The sequence below is a fragment of the Camellia sinensis genome, chromosome 15 (assembly GCF_055761805.1).
Source record: "Camellia sinensis isolate YWXY chromosome 15, ASM5576180v1, whole genome shotgun sequence".
Lineage (NCBI taxonomy): Eukaryota > Viridiplantae > Streptophyta > Magnoliopsida > Ericales > Theaceae > Camellia > Camellia sinensis.
This window is the reverse complement of record NC_138975.1, coordinates 140,798,238-140,818,129: the sequence shown is the minus strand read 5'-3', so window position 1 is coordinate 140,818,129 and position 19,892 is coordinate 140,798,238. Positions and strand designations below refer to the sequence as shown.

The 19,892-nt window shown below is 36.5% G+C and overlaps 1 protein-coding gene and 1 long non-coding RNA gene across 2 annotated transcripts; one reads left to right on the top strand and one right to left on the bottom strand.

The window, feature by feature from the left end:
• Nucleotides 1–3,841: 3,841 nt before the first annotated feature.
• LOC145812776 (uncharacterized) lies at nt 3,842–7,445 on the top strand. The gene is made up of 2 exons (XR_014356307.1): nt 3,842–4,744; nt 4,882–7,445. It is a non-coding gene; the product is annotated as an uncharacterized LOC145812776 (long non-coding RNA).
• Nucleotides 7,446–9,797: 2,352 nt separating this feature from the next.
• On the bottom strand, nt 9,798–11,768 carry LOC114283634 (ankyrin repeat-containing protein BDA1-like). Its single transcript, XM_028226500.2, has 2 exons — nt 10,932–11,768; nt 9,798–10,739 (listed from the first exon to the last, which is right to left on the bottom strand). The coding sequence occupies exons 1-2, from the start codon at nt 11,502–11,504 to the stop codon at nt 9,936–9,938; spliced, it is 1,377 nt and encodes a 458-aa protein (XP_028082301.2). The 5' UTR covers nt 11,505–11,768; the 3' UTR covers nt 9,798–9,935.
• Between the last annotated feature and the right edge of the window lie 8,124 nt (nt 11,769–19,892).

Below are 19,892 nucleotides of genomic sequence, written 5' to 3'. Positions count from 1 at the left end.
TGCGAAAGAGATTGGTGGTGAAGTTGTGGTAGTGGTAGAGGAGATGGAGTAGCGGTGGTGAAGGAGAGGTAATGGTAGTAGTAGTGACAATAATGGTGGTCGTGGTAGTGGTAGTAGAGTGGAGGCAATGGTGGTAGTAATGGTAGTCGTAGAGGTGGAGTGGCAACAGTAGTAGTGGTGGTGGTAGTGGAATGACATTTGCAGTAGTGGTGAAGGTGGTAAAGGAGATGGGTGGTGAGCGAGAGAGAAATGAGTGAGCAACAGATAGAAAAGAGAGATAGAGAGATAGAGAGAGAGACAGAGACAGTGATGAGCGAGAGAGAGACAAAGTGGTCGCTAAAAGTGCATTTTCTTGCAGTGGATCGATAAATTGAGAGGGAGCTCGGTAAATAGATAAGAGGGGAGGGAGAGAGTGAGAGTGAGCAAAGCGAATACAGTGAGAGAGAGATAGAGAGAGAGAAACAAGATATGAGTGAGAGATAGACAAAGAGATAGAGAAAGAGAGCGAAAAGAGATGAACGAGAGAGATACATAGAAAAAAAGAGAGACAGAAAGAGAAGAGAGATGAGTGAAAGAGACAGTGAGAGATACAGAGAAGAAATATGAGTAAGAAAGACAGAGAAGAAAGATGAAAGAAAAATAGAGAGAAGAGATATGAGCGAGAGAAGAGAGATAAGCGAGAGAGATAGAGCGATAAGCGAGATGAGCAAGAGAGACAGAGAGAGAGAGAGAGAGACAGACAGATAGATAGAGGGAGAAGAGGGATGAGTAAGAGAGAGAAAGAGAAAAGACAGAGACAAAGACATGAAGATGAAAAAATGGGTGAAAAGAGACATGTTATATCAAAAGAGTAAGACGACGTCGTTTTTTTTAAATTTTTTTTTTGCGACAGAAAAATATCGTTGCATTTATTCAAACCATTTTGTAACTGTATACAGGGATGGACTTGTGGAGAGACCATGACGGGCCATGGCCCCTCCACCTGTTTTTAGAGTGCCACTGCTATGGTTAGTTGTTTGAAAGTTGAATACAATTTTTATTAAATGTGACCCCTCTGCTTTGAATGGCCTATCCCTTTTTGATTGCCCACGTCATTCTATTAACAAGGAAACAATTGTGTATTTGAAATTTTTATTTATTTGTTTCTTACAAGATTCATAATATAATTTATATTGAGCATATTTTTAGGTTGTATTTGGTTTATAAATTTGAAAAGAAAAAGAGAAAAATTATGTACAATGTAAGCGAAATATAATTATATTTCATTTATTTATCTATTTTTTTTTTATTATTTCTCTTTCCAAATCAATGAACCAAACATAAGGATATAAAAAGAGAAATGTTATTCCACACTATGTGTATGCTTGTGTAAATTATTACGTGAAAAATTAGATAACTTACATTACACATACGAAAAAGAGAAATTCTCAAATAAGTGCATATTGTGCATTACGATTTGGAATAACCAAAAGGAAGATTACTAGCCTCATTTAAATGACAAATTTTCCAACGGCTTGACATCTCACAAATAAATTTGAGTCATTCTTTCCATGACATTACCTATTATGACGATGAATATTATTGTTATACAAAAAATGTAGAGCAAATTTTATAGAAAGAGAGGGATATTTATACCTCAAATTGTTTTTTAGGGAGAGTTGAAGATACTCTAGAAAATGGGGATGGTGAAGGCCCTGGTGGGTGAGACATTATAGAACAAAATTACTTTAGTCAAAAAGAAAACAAAGACAGAGAGAGTCACAGAGTGAGAGAGACAGATATTAGGGGAAGAGAGGCAGAGAGAGGGACAGAGAGAAGGCAAAATAGAGAGGACATATTGGGGTAATGCTCCAATAGTGGATCAACGGTGGTGCTCGATGGCAGTGATGCTCCTTACTCGACGGTTTGGAAACAAAGCGACAAAGATTCAATATCAGGAGGAGGGCAGTAATGGAATGAGAGAGACAGAGGCGTGAGAAAATCGGAAGAGGGTAGATGCGAAAGAGAGAGAGTCACAGAGAGAGAGAGAGAGAGAGAGAGAGAGAGAGAGAGAGAGGCGTGTTTAAGCCCTAACTCATTTTAGTTTGTTTGAAATCCCTCCAGAGTTCCTCACCATATTAATTTCAAAATCCCTCCAAAATGATAATAAATAAAAAAATAAAATGATAATAATAATAAAATAAAACATCAACTCAAATTGGGCGGTATGTGTTCCCACCAAAAGAATTGAGTTTTATTGCCGACTAAATGTGTTTTAGTCACCAAAAATGTATATTTGCCGACCAAATGAGGTAGTCACCAAAGATGAAAAATAAAACTATACTAGATATTTGGCGACTAAATTTCTTTTAGTCGGCAAAAGTTGGTATATGAAGACTAAAATTTATTTAGTCGTTGAAAATAATTTTTTGGCAACCAAACTTTTAGTCACCAAAAATAAAAGTAAATTTTTGTTTTCCATTCAGAGACTAAATAAATTTAGTAGCCAAACGTAACTATACAACGACTAAAATATTTATTTAGTCTCTGGAAATAATTTTTTGGCGACCAAAAGATAAAAAGTAAATTTTTATTTTTCATTCAGTGACTAAATTATTTTAGTTGCCAAAACTATTTATACAGCGAAAAGTCATATTTTTTAGTCGCTGAAATTAAATTTTTGTCGACCAAACTTTTGGTCGCCACAGATAAAAAGTAAATTTTTGTTTTTCATTCAGCGACTAAATTATTATAGTTGCCAAAACTATTTATGCAGTGACTAAAATATTTTTTAGTCGCTGAAATTAAATTTTTACCGACCAAACTTTTGGTCGCAAAAGATAAAAAGTAAATTTTTATTTTTCATTCAGCGACTAAATTATTTTAGTTGCCAAAACTATCTATACAGCGACTAAAGTATTTTTTAGTCACTGAAATTAAATTTTTGACGACCAAAGTTTTGGTTGCAAAAGATAAAAAGTAAATTTTTATTTTTCATTCAGCGACTAAATTATTTTAGTTGCCAAAACTATCTATACAGCGACTAAAATATTTTGTAGTCGCTGAAATTAAATTTTTGGCAACCAAAGTTTTGGTCGCCAAAGATAAAAAGTAAATTTTTATTTTTCATTCAACGACTAAATTATTTTAGTTGCCAAAACTATCTATACAGCGACTAAAATGTTTTTTAGTCGCTGAAATTAAATTTTTGGCGACCAAAGTTTTGGTCATCAAAGATAAAAAGTAATTTTTTATTTTTGATTCGGCGACTAAATTATTTTAGTTGCCAAAACTATCTATACAGCGATTAAAATATTTTTTAGGCGCTGAAATTAAATTTTTTCCAACCAAATTTTTGGTTGCCAAAGATAAAAAGTAAATTTTTATTTTTCATTTAGCGACTAAATTATTTTAGTTGCCAAAACTATCTATACAGCGACTAAAACATTTTTTAGTCGCTGAAATTAAATTTTTGCTGACCAAACTTTTGGTCGCCAAAGATAAAAGTACATTTTTATTTTTGATTCGGCGATTAAATAGTTTTAGTTGCCAAAACTATCTATACAGTAACTAAAATATTTTTTAGTGGCCAATTTTGACGTTTTTAGTGACTAAATTTTTTTTAGTCGCCAATAATTAATATACCCCGACTAAAAAGTTTAGTAGCTAAATATTGTACTTGTACCGACTAACCTAATTTTTTGTCGCCAATTCCAAAACTTTTGGCAACCAAAATATTTTTGGTCGGCAAAAATGGTCGCCAAAAGTGTATTTTCTTGTAGTGATACCATTGATAAACTCAATAGGGATTTTTTTGGGGGTCCTCTCAGGAACATAGGAAAATTCATGGTGTTGCTTGGGACACAGTTATGAAACCAAAAAATCTTGGCGGCTTCGGTATTCGGCAGACTTCTTTGATTAATAGAGTGGCTATAGCTAAATTAAATTGGAGATTCTCGTGTGAGGATAATTCTCTATGGGCAAAAACTCTCAAGTTGAAGTATGGTGAGATGGTAAGAACTTGCTCTAAAGCATCCCCTGTTTGGAGGAATATGCTTAAAGGTATTACCATACTCGATAACGGTTCGAAAATGATTCTTAAAAATGGTAGTACCACTCATTTTTTGGCAGATGATTCGGCCAAATGTGGCCCTCTTCGTGACTGTATTGAAGGCCCTTTAACTCTTGCTGATTTCTCCTTACGTGTGAGTGACTATTGGGTGGATAACAATTGGGATTTTTCTCGCCTCTCCTTTATCCTCTCCTCAATTATCCTTGCTAGCATTCGTACCTCCTCCTCCCCCTGGTTTGTCGCTGGGAACGACATCTGTGTTTGGAAACACTCTACCGATGAGAATTTCACAAGTAAATTTGCTTAGCTTCTTACTAAAAAATTTCAACCTTCTCTTCCCTTTACTAATTGGAACTGGGTTTGGGCTATCCCTTCTAATCCTCGTATCCTCCATTTTGTTTATCGTGCCCTTCACCAGAAGCTCAACACGAAAACTCAGTTATTCCTGCGGTAAATTGTCACAGACAATCTCTGCCCATTCTGCCATTGCTTTCCTGAAACTGTCAACCATGTCCTTCATGAACGCCCCTCCGCTACTCACTGTTGGTCTAGTATCGGCATCCCCACAGATGTTACCTTCTCATTTTCTCTCAATCTTCACTCCTGGTTCAAGACTAACTGTCAATCTCAGGTGTCCCACCCTTCTTCTGTTAAATGGGCCATTTTGTTTCTTACTGTGTGCTGGGCCATCAGGTTAAATCTCAACTCTCTGTGTTTTCAGTCTAACCTGACTCCTTTTAGAGCCTTCACGGTGATTGCCACAACTCTTGAATGACAGCACATTACTGTTGTGAAGAAGCCCCTCACAAGTTCTACCTTTGTTTCTGTAGGCTGGAAACCCCATTCCTTCGGGTTTTTGAAAGTTAATGTTGATGGAGCAGCTAAGAGTTGTACTTGTTTAGCCAGCAGAGGTGGACTCATTCGCGATTGGTTAGGTCGTTGGGTAGCAGGCTTCGCTCGCAACATAGGTATGGCCTCAGTTTTGGAGGCCGAATATTGGGCTCTTAGAGATGGATTGAAGCTGGCAGTAGACCTTGGACTATCAGATATTCATGTAGAATCAGATGCCGAAGCCATAATCCAGTTAGTGCTGCATGATTCTTCCCCACGTCACCACTTCAGTAATATCATTTGTGATTGTAGGTACCTTATGAGGCAGCTTCGAATCACGACGGTTGACCATATCTACCGGGAAGCCAACAAGTGTGCGGACATCTTTGCTAATAAAGGCAATCTTGCCATGGAAGAATTTCATGTCTTTAATTATGCTCCTTCCTTTATTTTGAATCAGTTGTACGATGATGCTAGAGGGGTTTTATACCCCCAAATCTTGACTGTTTAATTTTTTGAGTTCACTGCTTTACCAAAAAAAAAAAAAAAAAAGTGTATGCGTGAACAAAATTAAACTCAATTTGTGTTGCTAGCATTGAGATTGATTATGTTTTCCTACTTATAATACTACATAAAATTATTGAGTAGTTTTTGAATATCATATGATATTATTGATGTCGTACTCCAAAACAATAATGTAATGAAAATGCTTTAAGGGTTCCACCCTATAGGCGGTTAGCTAATTAGAAAACAATCACTTATTTGGTTTTGATTATTTTTCTGAAATTTGAGTTTTTTTTAATTATTTTTATTTATTTTAGTAAATTTATTTTAATATTTTAAGTACTTTTTTTAATTTCTAAATGTACATAATTTAGTTTCTAGTCCACTAGCAATTATTTTTATTTTTTATTTTTTTACTTTCACTGGTTAGGGGAAGGATGTGAAATCTCATTTAGAAATAGATTATTTTAATTATTTTTTTATATTTTTCTAAAATGATATAAAAAAAAAAGAAAGATAAAAAGTTGTGTGATATGATAATTTGTAATGATTTTGTTAACTAAAAATCAAAGTTACAAACATAATGCACATTTGGATTGGTGTGAATCCAGTCCAACAACATTATTGGTTTCTCTTTTTAGTTAAGGTCAACTTCTTCTTCTTCTTCCTATTTTTTATTTATTTATTTATTTATTTTATTTTTAAAACAACATCATGGCCAAACAATTTGAGCTATAGTCTTTGACTTTTGATTCCCTATACAGAGAAATTTTCTATAGCAATTCCGATTTTGACCCGACTCTTGTGGTATTTCGGACTCGGTTTAATGCTTTCATATTGTTGTTTCCCTCTTTCCTCCCTTGTATCTCTTTGAAATTGGCCTTTGGGTTGTTGTGATTGCATTTGGAACAAGTTGGTTGCTTGTTTTTCCAAAACCTTGTGGCTCAGATTTTTGGTTTTCCGCTCAAGCAACCATTCTTGTGCTCAGGCGGACTATGTGCATTTTTGTTCTCCACTTGAGCGGCCTTTCTCGCGTTTGAGAGGGAGTTGCAAACTCTCAGTACTTTGCACGTCTACAAAAGTACTGGAGGGGTGTCTTTCATGCTCGAGCGGGATTTCCTACGCGCGAGCGGATAGGCACTCGAGCATCCTTTCTTGAGCTCGAGTGGTTTGTTTGTTATCTGCAAAAGTATTGGAGGTATGTATTCTACGCTCGAGTGGGTATCTTCTTGTGCTCAAGCGGAATAACTTATTGTGTTTGACATTCGAGCGTCAACTCTTCCGCTAGAGCGGACTGCACCTATATCAGATTGTAAAAGTGACTTTTTACATCACATTTTCATCTTTTTTCATCCTAAATCCTAAAGTTGAGAGCCTCTCTCTCTAAAATACTCTCTCTCCCTTGCTCTCGACATTTTGACCTAGATCTATTGATTTCTCCACCATTCTCCCTTTGATAAAAAGATAGAACTTCTCAAGATCTTCCATTTGACCCGATTGAAGTCAGATTTCGACATTTTTGGAGTTCTATCCTTACTTGGCTCATCTTTTCTCTTTGAGATAGGGATATTTCTACACTCTCATATGATATTTAACCTAGTTATTTGTCTCTTGTGTAACAATGGTGTGATTTGGGGGTGATTTGAACAAACCTAGGGTTTGGGTCTGAATGAAAAAGAGGGGTTTCCATGTGGGGTTATATAATTGATCATGGGGTTTAGTTATGAGACTATCTTGTATTAAAATAGTTGATTTTAGCCCTTGGGGTCAATACTTGAAAAATGGGGCGTTTTGTCTTAAAATATTTGGAATAATTATTTTGTATAAATAATGAAATTAGTGTCAGAAATGTGAAATTGGGGAAAGGTATAAATTAGAGGTGTAGTTGGATTTGTTTAATCACTCACCTATGAAAATTTGATGAATTATCTGTCTTGAGATTGTATATCTGTTTAGGAATATCTGTATTGGGCTATCGGTGGAGGATAGATATGATTGTTGTAGAAATTGCATGCGGATTAGGTGAATTGAAAATAATCTCTTGTTGGTTGTCATTGAATATGACTATGTTTATATACATTGTATATATATGATTGTTTGGGAGGACAAAGGAGATGGACTCCATTATAATTAAATTGGTCGGAGTGTCTTAGGTGAAAGTGCCGAAATTTATACATGGGTGCCGATTCCGTGGAAGAAATATCTGTAAAATGGCAAATTGACATATTGACATGGGTGTCGATCCCGTAGACGAAATATCCGTAAAATGAAGATTGAAGTGTGTATTTGTATTTATATGATCTTGAAAACCATTGAGTTGTAGTCTTGGTTTGGTTGTAAAAGATAATGTACTTGACTCATGTATTGAGAAGATTAAATGAACTGAAATGAATTGAAGGAAAATCGATTAAGATTTGAATATGATATCTTTTGAGTATGTGAATTTATGAACGTTTTATCACAGACATTGTATGTGCATATTGTACTCATACCTTTGCTAAATTTCATATACTGCGTTAGATGATTTTTACTAAGTTGTGACTCACCCTATTTGCTAAATTTTAATTGCTCCTTCCTTTATTTTGAATTAGTTGTACGATGATGCTAGAGGGGTTTTATACCCTCGAACCTTAGCTGCTTAATTTTATGAGTTCACTGCTTTACCAAAAAAAAAAAAAATGTGTATGCGTGAACAGAATTAAACTTAGTTTGTGTTGCTAGCATTGAGGTCGATTATGTTTTCCTACCTATAATACTACATAAATTATTGGGTAGTTTTTTAATATCATATGATATTATTGATGTGGTACTCCTAAACAATAAAGTAATGAAAATAGTTCCACCCTATAGGCGGTTAGCTAATTAGAAAACAATCACTTATTTGGTTTTGATTATTTTTCTGAAAATTGAGTTATTTATTTATTTATATTATTTTATTTTAGTAAATTTCTTTTAATATTTTAAGTAATTTTTTAAATTTCTAAATGTACATAATTTAGTTTCTAGTCCACCAGAAATTTTTTTAATTTTCTTTTTCACTTTCACTGGCTGGTGGATGTGAAATCTCATTTAGAAATAGACTATTTTAATTATTATTTTTTATTTTTATAGAACGATATAAAAAAAATATAAAAAAATAATGTGATTTGATAATTTGTAATGATTTTTTTAACTAAAAATCAAAGTTCCAAACAGAATGCACATTTGGATAGGTGTGAATCCAGTCCAACAACATTTTGGTTTCTCTTTTTAGTTGAGGTCAGCTTCTTCTTCTTCTTTTTATTTTATTTTATTTTTTATTTTTTAAACAACATCGTGGTCAAACAATTTGAGCTATAGTCTTTGACTTTTGATTGCATATTTTTCCGCATAAATGAAAACCTCGACTTTAATAGATTGAACTCTTGCTTATCTCTCTATCAATAGGTTGGTTTGGGATATGTTTTAATTTTTTAGTTATTTTAGTTTGGGTTAAAAAATTTTGTTTAAGATATGTTTTTAATTTTTTTTTAAAAAAAATTTATGAGAGAAAAAATAAAATGATTATAATTTGAATATGACATTTTATTTTATTAATTTTTTAATCTATTTTATTATTTTGTGACTAAAATAGTCTTTTTGTCCCAAAATTTGTTATGCCAAATGAGTGCATTATCTTTGTCACAAGATAAATAAATAAAAAATACTTGCTTCAAATGGAATAATATCCCATGAATGTCAAGGTTTGGTTGGTTACCTTGTCTAATAAGTTAGTTTGACGGTGTTAGATTTGTAAAAAAAAAAATAAAAAAAAGAAAAAATTATTAAAAAAGATGAATAAGAAGAAAATGAATAGGTGTTTGACTAATCCCCTTATGTGACCTGCACGTTTTTAGTTTGACTTTGGACAAAGTGGTTAAGGATGCCAAGTGTGATCAAGCAATAAAAAGGCAAATCTACAATTGAATTGTATGATATAAATTTAAATTTAGTGTGATGTGGACCACACTCAATGAATCTGCGCCGTAGTTCATTTTAGGGATACTTATGTGTAAGTCCTAATAAGTAGACTTATTGACTAATAGGTCCTATGGAAAAGAAATTTCATTAAAAAAGTCACTAGTTGTAAGTTTTAGCGACAAATTATAAAAATCATGATAAAAAAAAGTCACTAATTGTCAATTTTTAACGATACATATAAAAAATTGTCATAAAAAAATTATTTTTAACGACAATTTTATCAAGATTTATTTTCAATAAGACTTGATAGGAATTAAGTCCAACTATTAGAACCTATTGGTAGTTTACCCTTCATTTTTATTATTTTTCAAAATTATTTTTGTAGCTCGGTTGCATTGTTGTTTTTGAAACTATTGTTGGCATATGGTTTGAAACAAAAAAACTTGGAATGATAATAGAGAAATTTATCTTATTTGCTTCAATTGTTTATTTATTATAGATGTTCACCAAATAAGCTTCCAGGCCTATGAAAATAACAAGCGAGGAATACTCACAAACACTTAATTTCATAAAAACAAAGAGAAAAGAAGTAGAACAACATGCCTCTAATTCAAGCACTTTGTAGGCTTGTACATTGCAATGCAACTCTTGGCCATTTCAGGTAGTTCCTTGCCACCATGGCTGCAATATGTATCATTAATGGCAAGGCTATGGAAACAACAGTAAATAACACAGACAAGACATTATTAGCTGTCATGAAAGCCATAGAAGTGTCATATGTTATTACGAGCGCACACATTGAAACTTGCAACTCCAATTGCAAAGGGAATCCACTTGTGAGAACATAGATCATGTTGATAGAGGTGAAGAACCCTACTGAGTTGAAAAAGATAAACAAGCCAAACCACAACGTATTCTTCGAACCCATGACTGCTTTTCCAGCACTATGTGGTTCGGTAGTATCTGTCCCATTGTTGTTACTGGACAGAGAATCGTCTTGCCAAACACCACCTGGAGGGCTAAGCACGGCTTGATATGTTGCGGTGGCAATAAGTATAGCTATCACAAGCATGGCGTTTCGTGCCTCGCTCGGCGAATCTCTAATCTTGTTGTATTTGAAATACTCTAGCAACTGTCTAGCTGGAGATCGAGTCCGTTCAATTGGCATTAACGGGCCATTTGATGGGTTAGTTGTAACACCCTGATTTTGGCTAGTTAACGCTAGTGCCGATGTGTGCAAGTCTCTAGCTCTCTTAGCACCAGCTTGCACAAGAACATCTTCAATCTCTCTATCGCCCGCTTCACTTTGGAAAATTAGTAAAACATCAAGAGCCGTGAGGCTATTCTTGTTTAAGGAATTCACTTCCATCACTGCCCTAGTAACGGAAAGTTCACCAAGTAATAAGTCGACAACCTGCTCATAATTTATCTCAAAATTAAAAGAGCAATAATATACAAATAAAAAAAATTATAAAGAAACTCTAATCAAAATATCATTTCAAATAAAAAAAGACTCGTCAAGGTGACTATTATTATCACATCATTCAAGTTTAATATTTGTATTAAAAAATTTATGGACACAAAAGGGTAAAAGGGAAAGACTTGCCTCGTACTGTTTTCCCGAGATAGCTAGGTGCAAGATGGTGTTGCCATGTTCATCCTTCATATTCAAAACACCCTCTTTCTTGAATTCCTTGATATGTTCCACCAACACTCTCAACCCTTCAATTTGATTCTTCTTGACTGCAAGGTGAAGGGCAGTCTCTCCCCGAACAGTGACGTGTTCAACAGAATCCGGGCTAGCAGCGAGCAATTCCTTCATAACATGAATTCTACCCTTGATCACCGCGTAGTGGAGGGGTATCCTCTTCTCTCTTCCCCTCACCGCACACATATCACGATCCACTCTCAAGAGCTCTTTAACAATCTCTAGATACCCATTTGCCGAGGCAATATGGAGGGGACTAAAACCGTCTTGGTTGAGCTCCGTGGCGAATTCTGGCCTCAATTTTAGTATTTGTTGTACAAAATGGAGGTGGCCAGCCATGGAAGCAATGTGTAATGGAGTCTCTTCCTCTGCTAATGAAGCAGAGTGCAGAATTAAGGGATCATATTTGATCAAATTGAACAAAAGGTCAACATTACCCATCTGGGCAGCTTCAATTAACCTTCTATCCATTATTGTACAGGAACTTAGCAACAACAATGGAAGATTTAACCGTAGAAAAAACGAACCTATTGGTAAAGATATAGATACGGAAGATGTGATGAGATTTTTCCAGATATTTTTTATATGTTTTTTTTTGGGATTAATTTGACTTTATACCTTATGGGTTTTTTGAATAATGCAATGGAGGTGATGTGGTATTTATGAGATGAGAATGTGAAAGGTCTAACAGAGTTTTCTTTTTCGTGTTGAATAAAAATTTCCAATTGTAGACTCACTTTCCTTACGAAAATCAAGTGGCATTATTTGCATATTGTTTTAAATTAATCACAGTAAAACATGTCAACTCACTTAATAACAACTCACTTTTATTAAGTTAAGATGTAAAAAATAACTTATTTAATTTATATTTCTATTTCTATTTTTTTATATTATTCTTATCTAATAATTTTGCGATTCATACTCTCATCATGAGTGAGTGAGAGAATTTAAGAAATCACTTCAGAGTTTGTACCTTTGATAATCAACAAAATTGTCTCTTTCACATTTCCCACGGTGGGGTTAAAAATGGGTCTAGTTTATCTCCAACTGGTAGAGATGGTAATTTGAAACCGGCCCGACGGGGATCCCCTATCCCGACCCCGATTTGAGCAGTTTTTCGCCGAAAAATACCCCTGACGGGGAGAAGACGGTATTTGAAAATCAATCCCTGATCTATTTCGGGCCGGGGACGCTGATCAGTGTTCAAGCCCCGGCCCTGAATTTTCCCGAAATAAAATTACTTTTATATCCCTTATATATGTATAATAAACCAAGCCCTAAACCCGTGCGTCACTGGTCTCACTCTCACTCTCACTCTCACTCTCACTCTCACTCTCGTTCTTTTCTCTCACTCAACTCTCTCACTCTCACTCTCACAGTAGCCTCTCGTTCTTCTCTCTCTCTCACTCTCTCTCTCTCTTATATCTCACCGATTTTAGCCCCTCACTCAGTGTTTTGATCGCCATTTTTGGCGATGAGAGAGAGCTTCGTGTCGTAAGAAAAATATGGAGGAGGGAGAGAGAGAGAGAAGAGAGCCGCTATGGAGTGCAGACAACGTCAATCTCCACCGCCGTCCTCATCCGCCGATCTCCTTTGCCGATCTCCACCGCTGCCCTCCTCCGCAGATATCCTCCTCTTCCGCCGATCTTCTTCGCCAATCTCCACCGCTGTCCTCATCCGCCGATCTCCAGCGTCGATCTGTAAGATCTGTTATTCTTTTTTATCTGTTATTGATTTTTTGATCTGTTGATGATGATCTGTATTTTTTTTTTGATCTGTTGATGATGATCTGTAATTTTTTTGTTTTTGATCTCTGTTGTTGATGATGAGCTTCATCTTTTTTTTTTTGATCTGTTGGTCTGTTGTTTTTTGATCTGTTGATGAGGATCGGGGAATTTCGGGGTCGGGGAAACCCGATCCTCGTTGGGGACGGGGATGGGGACTGTGATTGGTTCCCCGTCGCGGATCGGGGCCGGGGCCGGGGACGGGGAAGTTTTGGCCATCGGGGATCAGGGACGGGGAGGGTGATCCCCGGCCCCGCCCCGCCTTGTTGTCATTCCTACCAACTGGAGATTACGACTGGACCGTGCAATTATCTTTGTGGACTCACTTTTAGGTTTCGTTTCGATAATTTAAACCGTTCATATTTTAAGATTCGTTGAATACATTATCCCTATAAAAAAAATAAATCGATTGGATAACGGCAATTACATGTTCGAATCAGTTTCTTATGAATCATTTATTCTTTCATCATCTATTTTTTTATACAAAATTGATTCGAACACGTAATTATCGTTATTCGATCGACTTAATTTTTTACAAGAATAATATACTCAATGAACTCTAAAATGTAAACGATTCAGATTATCGGAACGAGGCCTAAAAGTGAGTCCACAATGCAAACTGAACGGTCCAATCTTAACCTCCAACTGGAGACAAGCTGGACCCTTAAAAAATTATCGACATAACCCAAAGGAAAATTAGTAGGTTCAATATAACGCTTAAAAATTTACACATATTATTCTCTTCTTACATGAAAGTGGACTTCACATATATATATATATATATATTTATATATCTTTACTCAGTTGAAGCCATAGGAATTATTCTCTTCAAATAAGATTGAAGGATATAAAAAATTATGCTGTGGTCCTTAGGCAAGTTTGTGTGATGTTCTAATTTGTTTTTTATTGGTTGAAACAACATGATATGTTTTATATTAGTTTTTGGGAGACAAAAAGACGAGCGACACCATATGTAGTGTGGAACATTACTCTAACTTAGCTAAAGATAGAATTTGGAACGTCCCGGTGTCCCACATCGGGAATGGAGGGGGAGTTCCTGGGTTATAAAAGTAAAAACCTAGACCCTTATATAGTATCGAGGCCTTTTCTCGGGTGGTGAAATCCCTAACAGAACTCCCCAGTTAAGCGTGCTTAGGTTGGAGTAGTTCTGGTATGGGTGAGCCACTAAGAAGAACAAATCCGTGTAAGCATGGCCCAAAGCGGACAATATCGATGATATGTAATGGGTTGGGGCGTTACAGAATTGCCTATCTACTATCTTGGCTAGACTATTGTAAGTAAGAACGTGTTTTAAGATCATCCTAGAAAAAATGTTAACGAGCCTAAAAAAATTGTGTTTCAATTTGGGGCTTGTAATTTTTATTGTGACAATTTGTCCTTTAGTCCTTCAATTTTTGTATAATTTAGTCTAAAAAAATTGTGTTTCAATTTGGGGCTTGTAATTTTTATTGTGACAATTTGTCATTTGGTTCTTCAATTTGTGTATAATTTATCCAATTTGAAAAGACCTTTAAGTACGGTTTTCATGAAAAATTATCATGTGTTGCTCACAGTCACTTTAGCGAGACATTTTATACATTATATCCTATCTTCCTTTGTTTTGTTTTGTTTTTTTTTTTTTTTTTTGATTCATAAAAATGAATATGTAGATAGACTACGCCATATACTCGCCAGGGAGTGTTGCTCTTTAGTACCCGCAACACATTTGTAAGGAATCTCATCACACCTGCGTTGGGGCTGAACGTAATACCCCCGCATATTCTGAATGCTAAGAAGCATGTTTACCCCAATAAGAGATTATGAAGACTCAAATTCAGACTTTGAGTGAAGAAATCAAAGGTCTTACTATTGAACCAATCCCCTATTGGTATATCCCATCTTCCTTTAACTCCTCTACAATGACTTTATTTTCACAAGTGTAATGTTAGAAGAACATAATTATTGTATAAAATTTTCATATTTTGTATAAAAATCTATTTGACTGTTGTTTTATTTACACACATACTAGTTGAACCCCCAAGTGCTTTGCGCGTGGGGGTTGCGACGTTGCTAACGTAGACAATTGAAATATATATATATATATATATATTGATTTATTTGAAAACAATACTCCATTAATTTTACTTTCTAATTGTCTTGGTAATGTTGTAATTCCCTATTGTCAACAGAAACTATATACAAACAAACATTCCTTTCTTTATGGTAAGTCAAAAATAATTCATAATACACTTTAAGGATATGGATCAAAATTTCACATGCATGAAATATTTGATTTTTTTTTATTTATATATTTATTAGAGGGAAAACACATGATATACAAAAGAACATTAAACCAAAAATTGTAGAAAAAGGATTCTCATGGACAACACCAAAGAAAAGAGAGACTGAATGATCAAAGGGACCAGAACTGAAGTCCCAGCCTAAGTCGGTATCATAATGAGTTTCAAATGCACCCTAGTTTCGTTCATAGACACTTCTGTCCCCAGAGAACACAGATTCAACACCCTCATGTTCAATGCACCAATAAAATCATGTAGAAATTCAGATTTTCGAATAAAACAACAGGTGTAGATAGATGCCGTGAAATGGTTTAAAAGTTCGGACACCAATAAAAAATTTCAAATCCAACGCAGAAGGAAAATATAAAAAAGATACAAATTAAAACATGTACCTCTGGGTCTCTCTAGCATGGGATGAACCATCTGGACTAAAGTTCTTGCTAGATGGAGAATTTTGAGCATAAGCTGGACTTCGAGCTTTGTTGTCATTGCTGTGAGCATCATCGATAATCCTTTCCCCTCCACTTGGTAGCGTTTCTGAGTTATGATCAGCATTTGTTGATTAAACATGTGCACCGCTTTTGTGGAAGATGTTTTACTAAATCTGAAGAGGATTTTGGCTAGAGAGGGGCTACAACATTTTCCATATCAAGAGTGAGCTCTTTGACAAATGTGAAACTTAGAAGTGGCAAGAGTTCATTAGAATTACAATACGACAACAACTTGCACATCTTGGCTTCAAATTCCCTATACCAAGAAATTTTCTATAGAGATCCCGGTTTTGACCCGACTTTTATGGTATTTCGGACTCGGGGTTTAATATTTTCATATTGTTGTTTACCTCTTTCCTCCCTCGTATCTCTTTGAAATTGGCCTTTGGGTTGTTGTGGTTGCATTTGGAACAAGTTGGTTACTTGTTTTTCCAAAACCTTGTTATCCAGATTTTTGGTTCTCTGCTAGAGCGACCATTCTTGCGCTCAAGCGGGCTATGTGCATTTTTTTCCTCCGCTCAAGCGGGCCTTTCTCGCGTTTGAGCGGGAGTTGTAAACTCTCAGTACTTTGCACATCTACAAAAGTACTGGAGGGGTGTCTTCACGCTCGATCGGTGTTTTCTACGCTCGAGCGGGTGGGCACTCGAGCAACCTTTCTTGAGCTCGAGTGGTTTGTTTGTTGTCTGCAAAAATACTGGAAGTGTGTATTCTACGCTCGAGCGGGTATCTTATTGTGCTCAAACGGAACAACTTATTGTGTCTGACGTTCAAGCGTCAACTCTTCCGCTTGAGCGGACTGTGCGTATATCAGATTGTAAAAGTGACTTTTTACATCACATTTTTATCTTTTTTCATTCTAAATCCTATAGTTGAGAGCCTCTCTCTCTAAAATACTCTCTCTCTCTACATTTTGACCTAGATCTATTGATTTCTCCACCCTTCTCTCTTTGATAAAAAGATAGAACTTCTCAAGATCTTCCATTTGACCCGATTGAAGTCAGATTTCGACATTTTTGGAGTTCGCTCCTTACTTGGCTCATCTTTTCTCTTTGAGATAGGGATTTTTCTTCACTCTCATATGATATTTAGCCTAGTTATTTGTCTCTTGTGTAACAATGGTGTGACTTGGGGGTGATTTGAATAAACCTAGGGTTTGGGTATGAATGAAAAATAGGGGTTTCCATGTGGGTTATATAATTGATCATGGGGTTTAGTTATGAGACTATCTTGTATTAAAATAATTGATTTTAGCCCTTGGGGTCAATACTTGAAAAATGGGGAGTTTTGCCCTAAAATATTTGGAATAATTATTTTGTATAAATAATGAAATCGGTGTCATAAATGTAAAATTGGGTAAAGGTATAAATGAGAGGTGTAGTTGGATTTGTTTAATCACTCGCTTATGAAAAATTGATGATTTATCTGTGTTGAGATTGTATATCTGTTTAGGAATATTTGTATTGAGCTATCGGTGAAGGATAGCTATGATTGTTATAGAAATTGCATGTGGATTAGGTGAACTGAAAATAATCTCTTGTTGGTTGTCATTGAATATGACTATGTTTATATATATTGTATACATATGATGGTCTGGGAGAACAAAGGGGATGGACTCCATTATAATTAAGTTGGTCAGAGTGTCTTGGGTGAAAGTCTCAAAATTTATACATGAGTGCCGATTTCACGGACAAAATATCTGTAAAATGGCAAATTGAAATATTGCATGGGTGTCGATCCCGCGGACGAAATATCTGTAAAATGACAGATTGAAGTGTGTATTTGTATTTATATGATCCTGAAAACTATTGAGTTGTAGTCTTAGTTTGGTTGTAAAAGATAATGTACTTGACTCATGTATTGAGAAGATTAAATGAACTGAAATGAATTGAAGGAAAATAGATTAAGATTTGAATATGATATCTTTTGAGTATGTGAATTTGTGAAAGTTTTATCACAGACATTGTATATGCATATTGTACTCATACCTTTACTAAATTTCATATACTGCGTTAGATGATTTCTATTGGGTTGTGACTCACCCTATTTGCTAAATTTTAATTGCTCCTTCCTTTATTTTGAATTAGTTGTACGATGATGCCAGAGAGGTTTTACACCCTTGAACCTTGGCTGCTTAATTTTATGAGTTCACTGCTTTACCCCCCTCCCCCCCCCCCCCCCCGAAAAAAAAAAAACAATGTGTATGCATGAACAAAATTAAACTCAGTTTGTGTTCCTAGCATTGAGGTTGATTATGTTTTCCTACCTATAATACTACATAAATTATTGGGTAGTTGTAGACACCCCATTTTTGACCGACCTTAAGACTCAGACATCACCGGTTGAGCACTCGGTGATATTGCATGTTGTGCTTGTTCAGAAGTTTCGGAGTTACGGCCGTGAGCCCTGCCTCCGGACTCCCGAACCCTTTTCTGTGCCTTGTCTCGGTTTGCGAACCAGACTCGATTTTCTCTGTTTCTTTTCCTGAGGGGAAGGAGAGGTCCCGTAGACCATCTCTCAATGTCCGTAGGCTACATTTGGTGGCCGTAGGCCATTTTACCCATTTCGGAGTCCGGTTCCCGGTTTTCGGAGCCGTCAGGCCGTGTGCCTCGGTTCGGGACCGCTTAACCATCTCCGTTTGCTCCGGTTTTTGGCATACTTCCTATTTGCTCCCTTTTAAGGGACACTGGGGTCTGAGAAACCCACTTCGAGGTCGAATGCCACTTTCGGTGCTTAACAGCCCATTTTCGGGACCCCAAACTGCGTGTTTTGGCCCCGGAACATTCGTTTTGCAACGGTTTTTGCTCATTTTTGGCAGGTACCTCTGTTTTATCACGAGGAAGGTCACTGAAGGGTGGGAGGCCAGCAATTGTTGCAGCAGCCAGTTATCTCTCCTCCGGAGCCTCCCGGCGCTCGTTTTTCGCACTTCCGGGCTAATGTTGAATACCTTGGAGCTAGTGTTGCCAACTTTCAACCACATATCTGTGATCTACATATCTGGGAGGCCCCTAAAAGTTGGTGGCCGGCCATTAAGGTCACTTGACCCTTTTGACCCCTTTCTTCCGGGCTAATGTTGAACCCCTTGGACCTTTTTTCTCGGACTTTGAACCACATATCTGTGATGTACACACCTGAGAGGCCCCTAAAAGTTCATGGCCGGCCAGTAATTCAACTTGACCCTTTTGACCCCCTCTTTCCGAGCCAATGTTGAACCCCTTGGACCCACTTTTTCAGACTTTTAACCACATGGTTGTGTTGTACACACATAGGGGTACCTCCCCAGTAGCTGGCCGGCCAGAAAATCTCATTGACCCTTTTGACCCCTAGACGGCCGGCTAGGTGGTGTGGCCGGCCGGCCACCTCCAACAAAAGTGAGAGGCCGGCCGTGTTCCTCTCACTGTGCACTTTACAGCTGTGGGGCCATATCCCCCAGATATTTTCTGTATCCGGGGGATATTTTGTGGGGGAGTTTTACCCTCCTTTTCCCCCACCTTTACACCCCCTTTTGGACCCTTATAACCAGCTGGTGGCCTTCTTTGTTGGGGTTAGAAGAACTCCTCTTCAAGCTTCCATAGCCAACTCCATCTTCTTCCTTCTCAATTCTTCAAAAAACCCTAAGTCACTAACCTTCATTCCTTCTACACCACCAAGCTCTACCACCACCATCTCATTTCCAGCAACAAGGAAGGATTCTTGAAGGCTAAAGAAGCTGCAAATCCATCCAAGAAGCAACAAAAGTTTGAATCTTCAAGGGTAAGTAACACTTTTACCCTTTTGAACCTTTTTCTTGATCTATTTCTAAGCCTCACTTCTTTTGGGTTTCAAGCTCCGGCCCTAACTGAAAAGGGCCATATTTTGAGCTCATCTTCACTTCTCATTAAGGGCTCAACCCTGTTTGAGCCCTCCATCACACACTTGTTTCATTGACCCTCTTGTATGTCATAGTTTTGCATGCTATTTTTGACCCATGAGCAATTTATTTTCGAGCATGTTGTAAACTGATATGAGGCTTATTTTGAGCCTCTCTTCAACATTGAAGAAGGGCTCAACACCATTTGGGACTTTCATGTTATACCTACCCTTATACTCCTCTTTTCTTCCCCATTCTTGCATGCAATGCTAGCCTACCATGCTTAGGTTTTTGGCCATTTTACAGTTCTGAAAAAGTGTTTATTTTAGTCCATTCTTCATGTTTTGTTTAGGGTCTTTCATGGTTTGAGACCTCCATAAGCCACTTCATGTTATATCTCACTTTTGGTTCGTTTTCTTGCATGTTTAGTTAGCCTA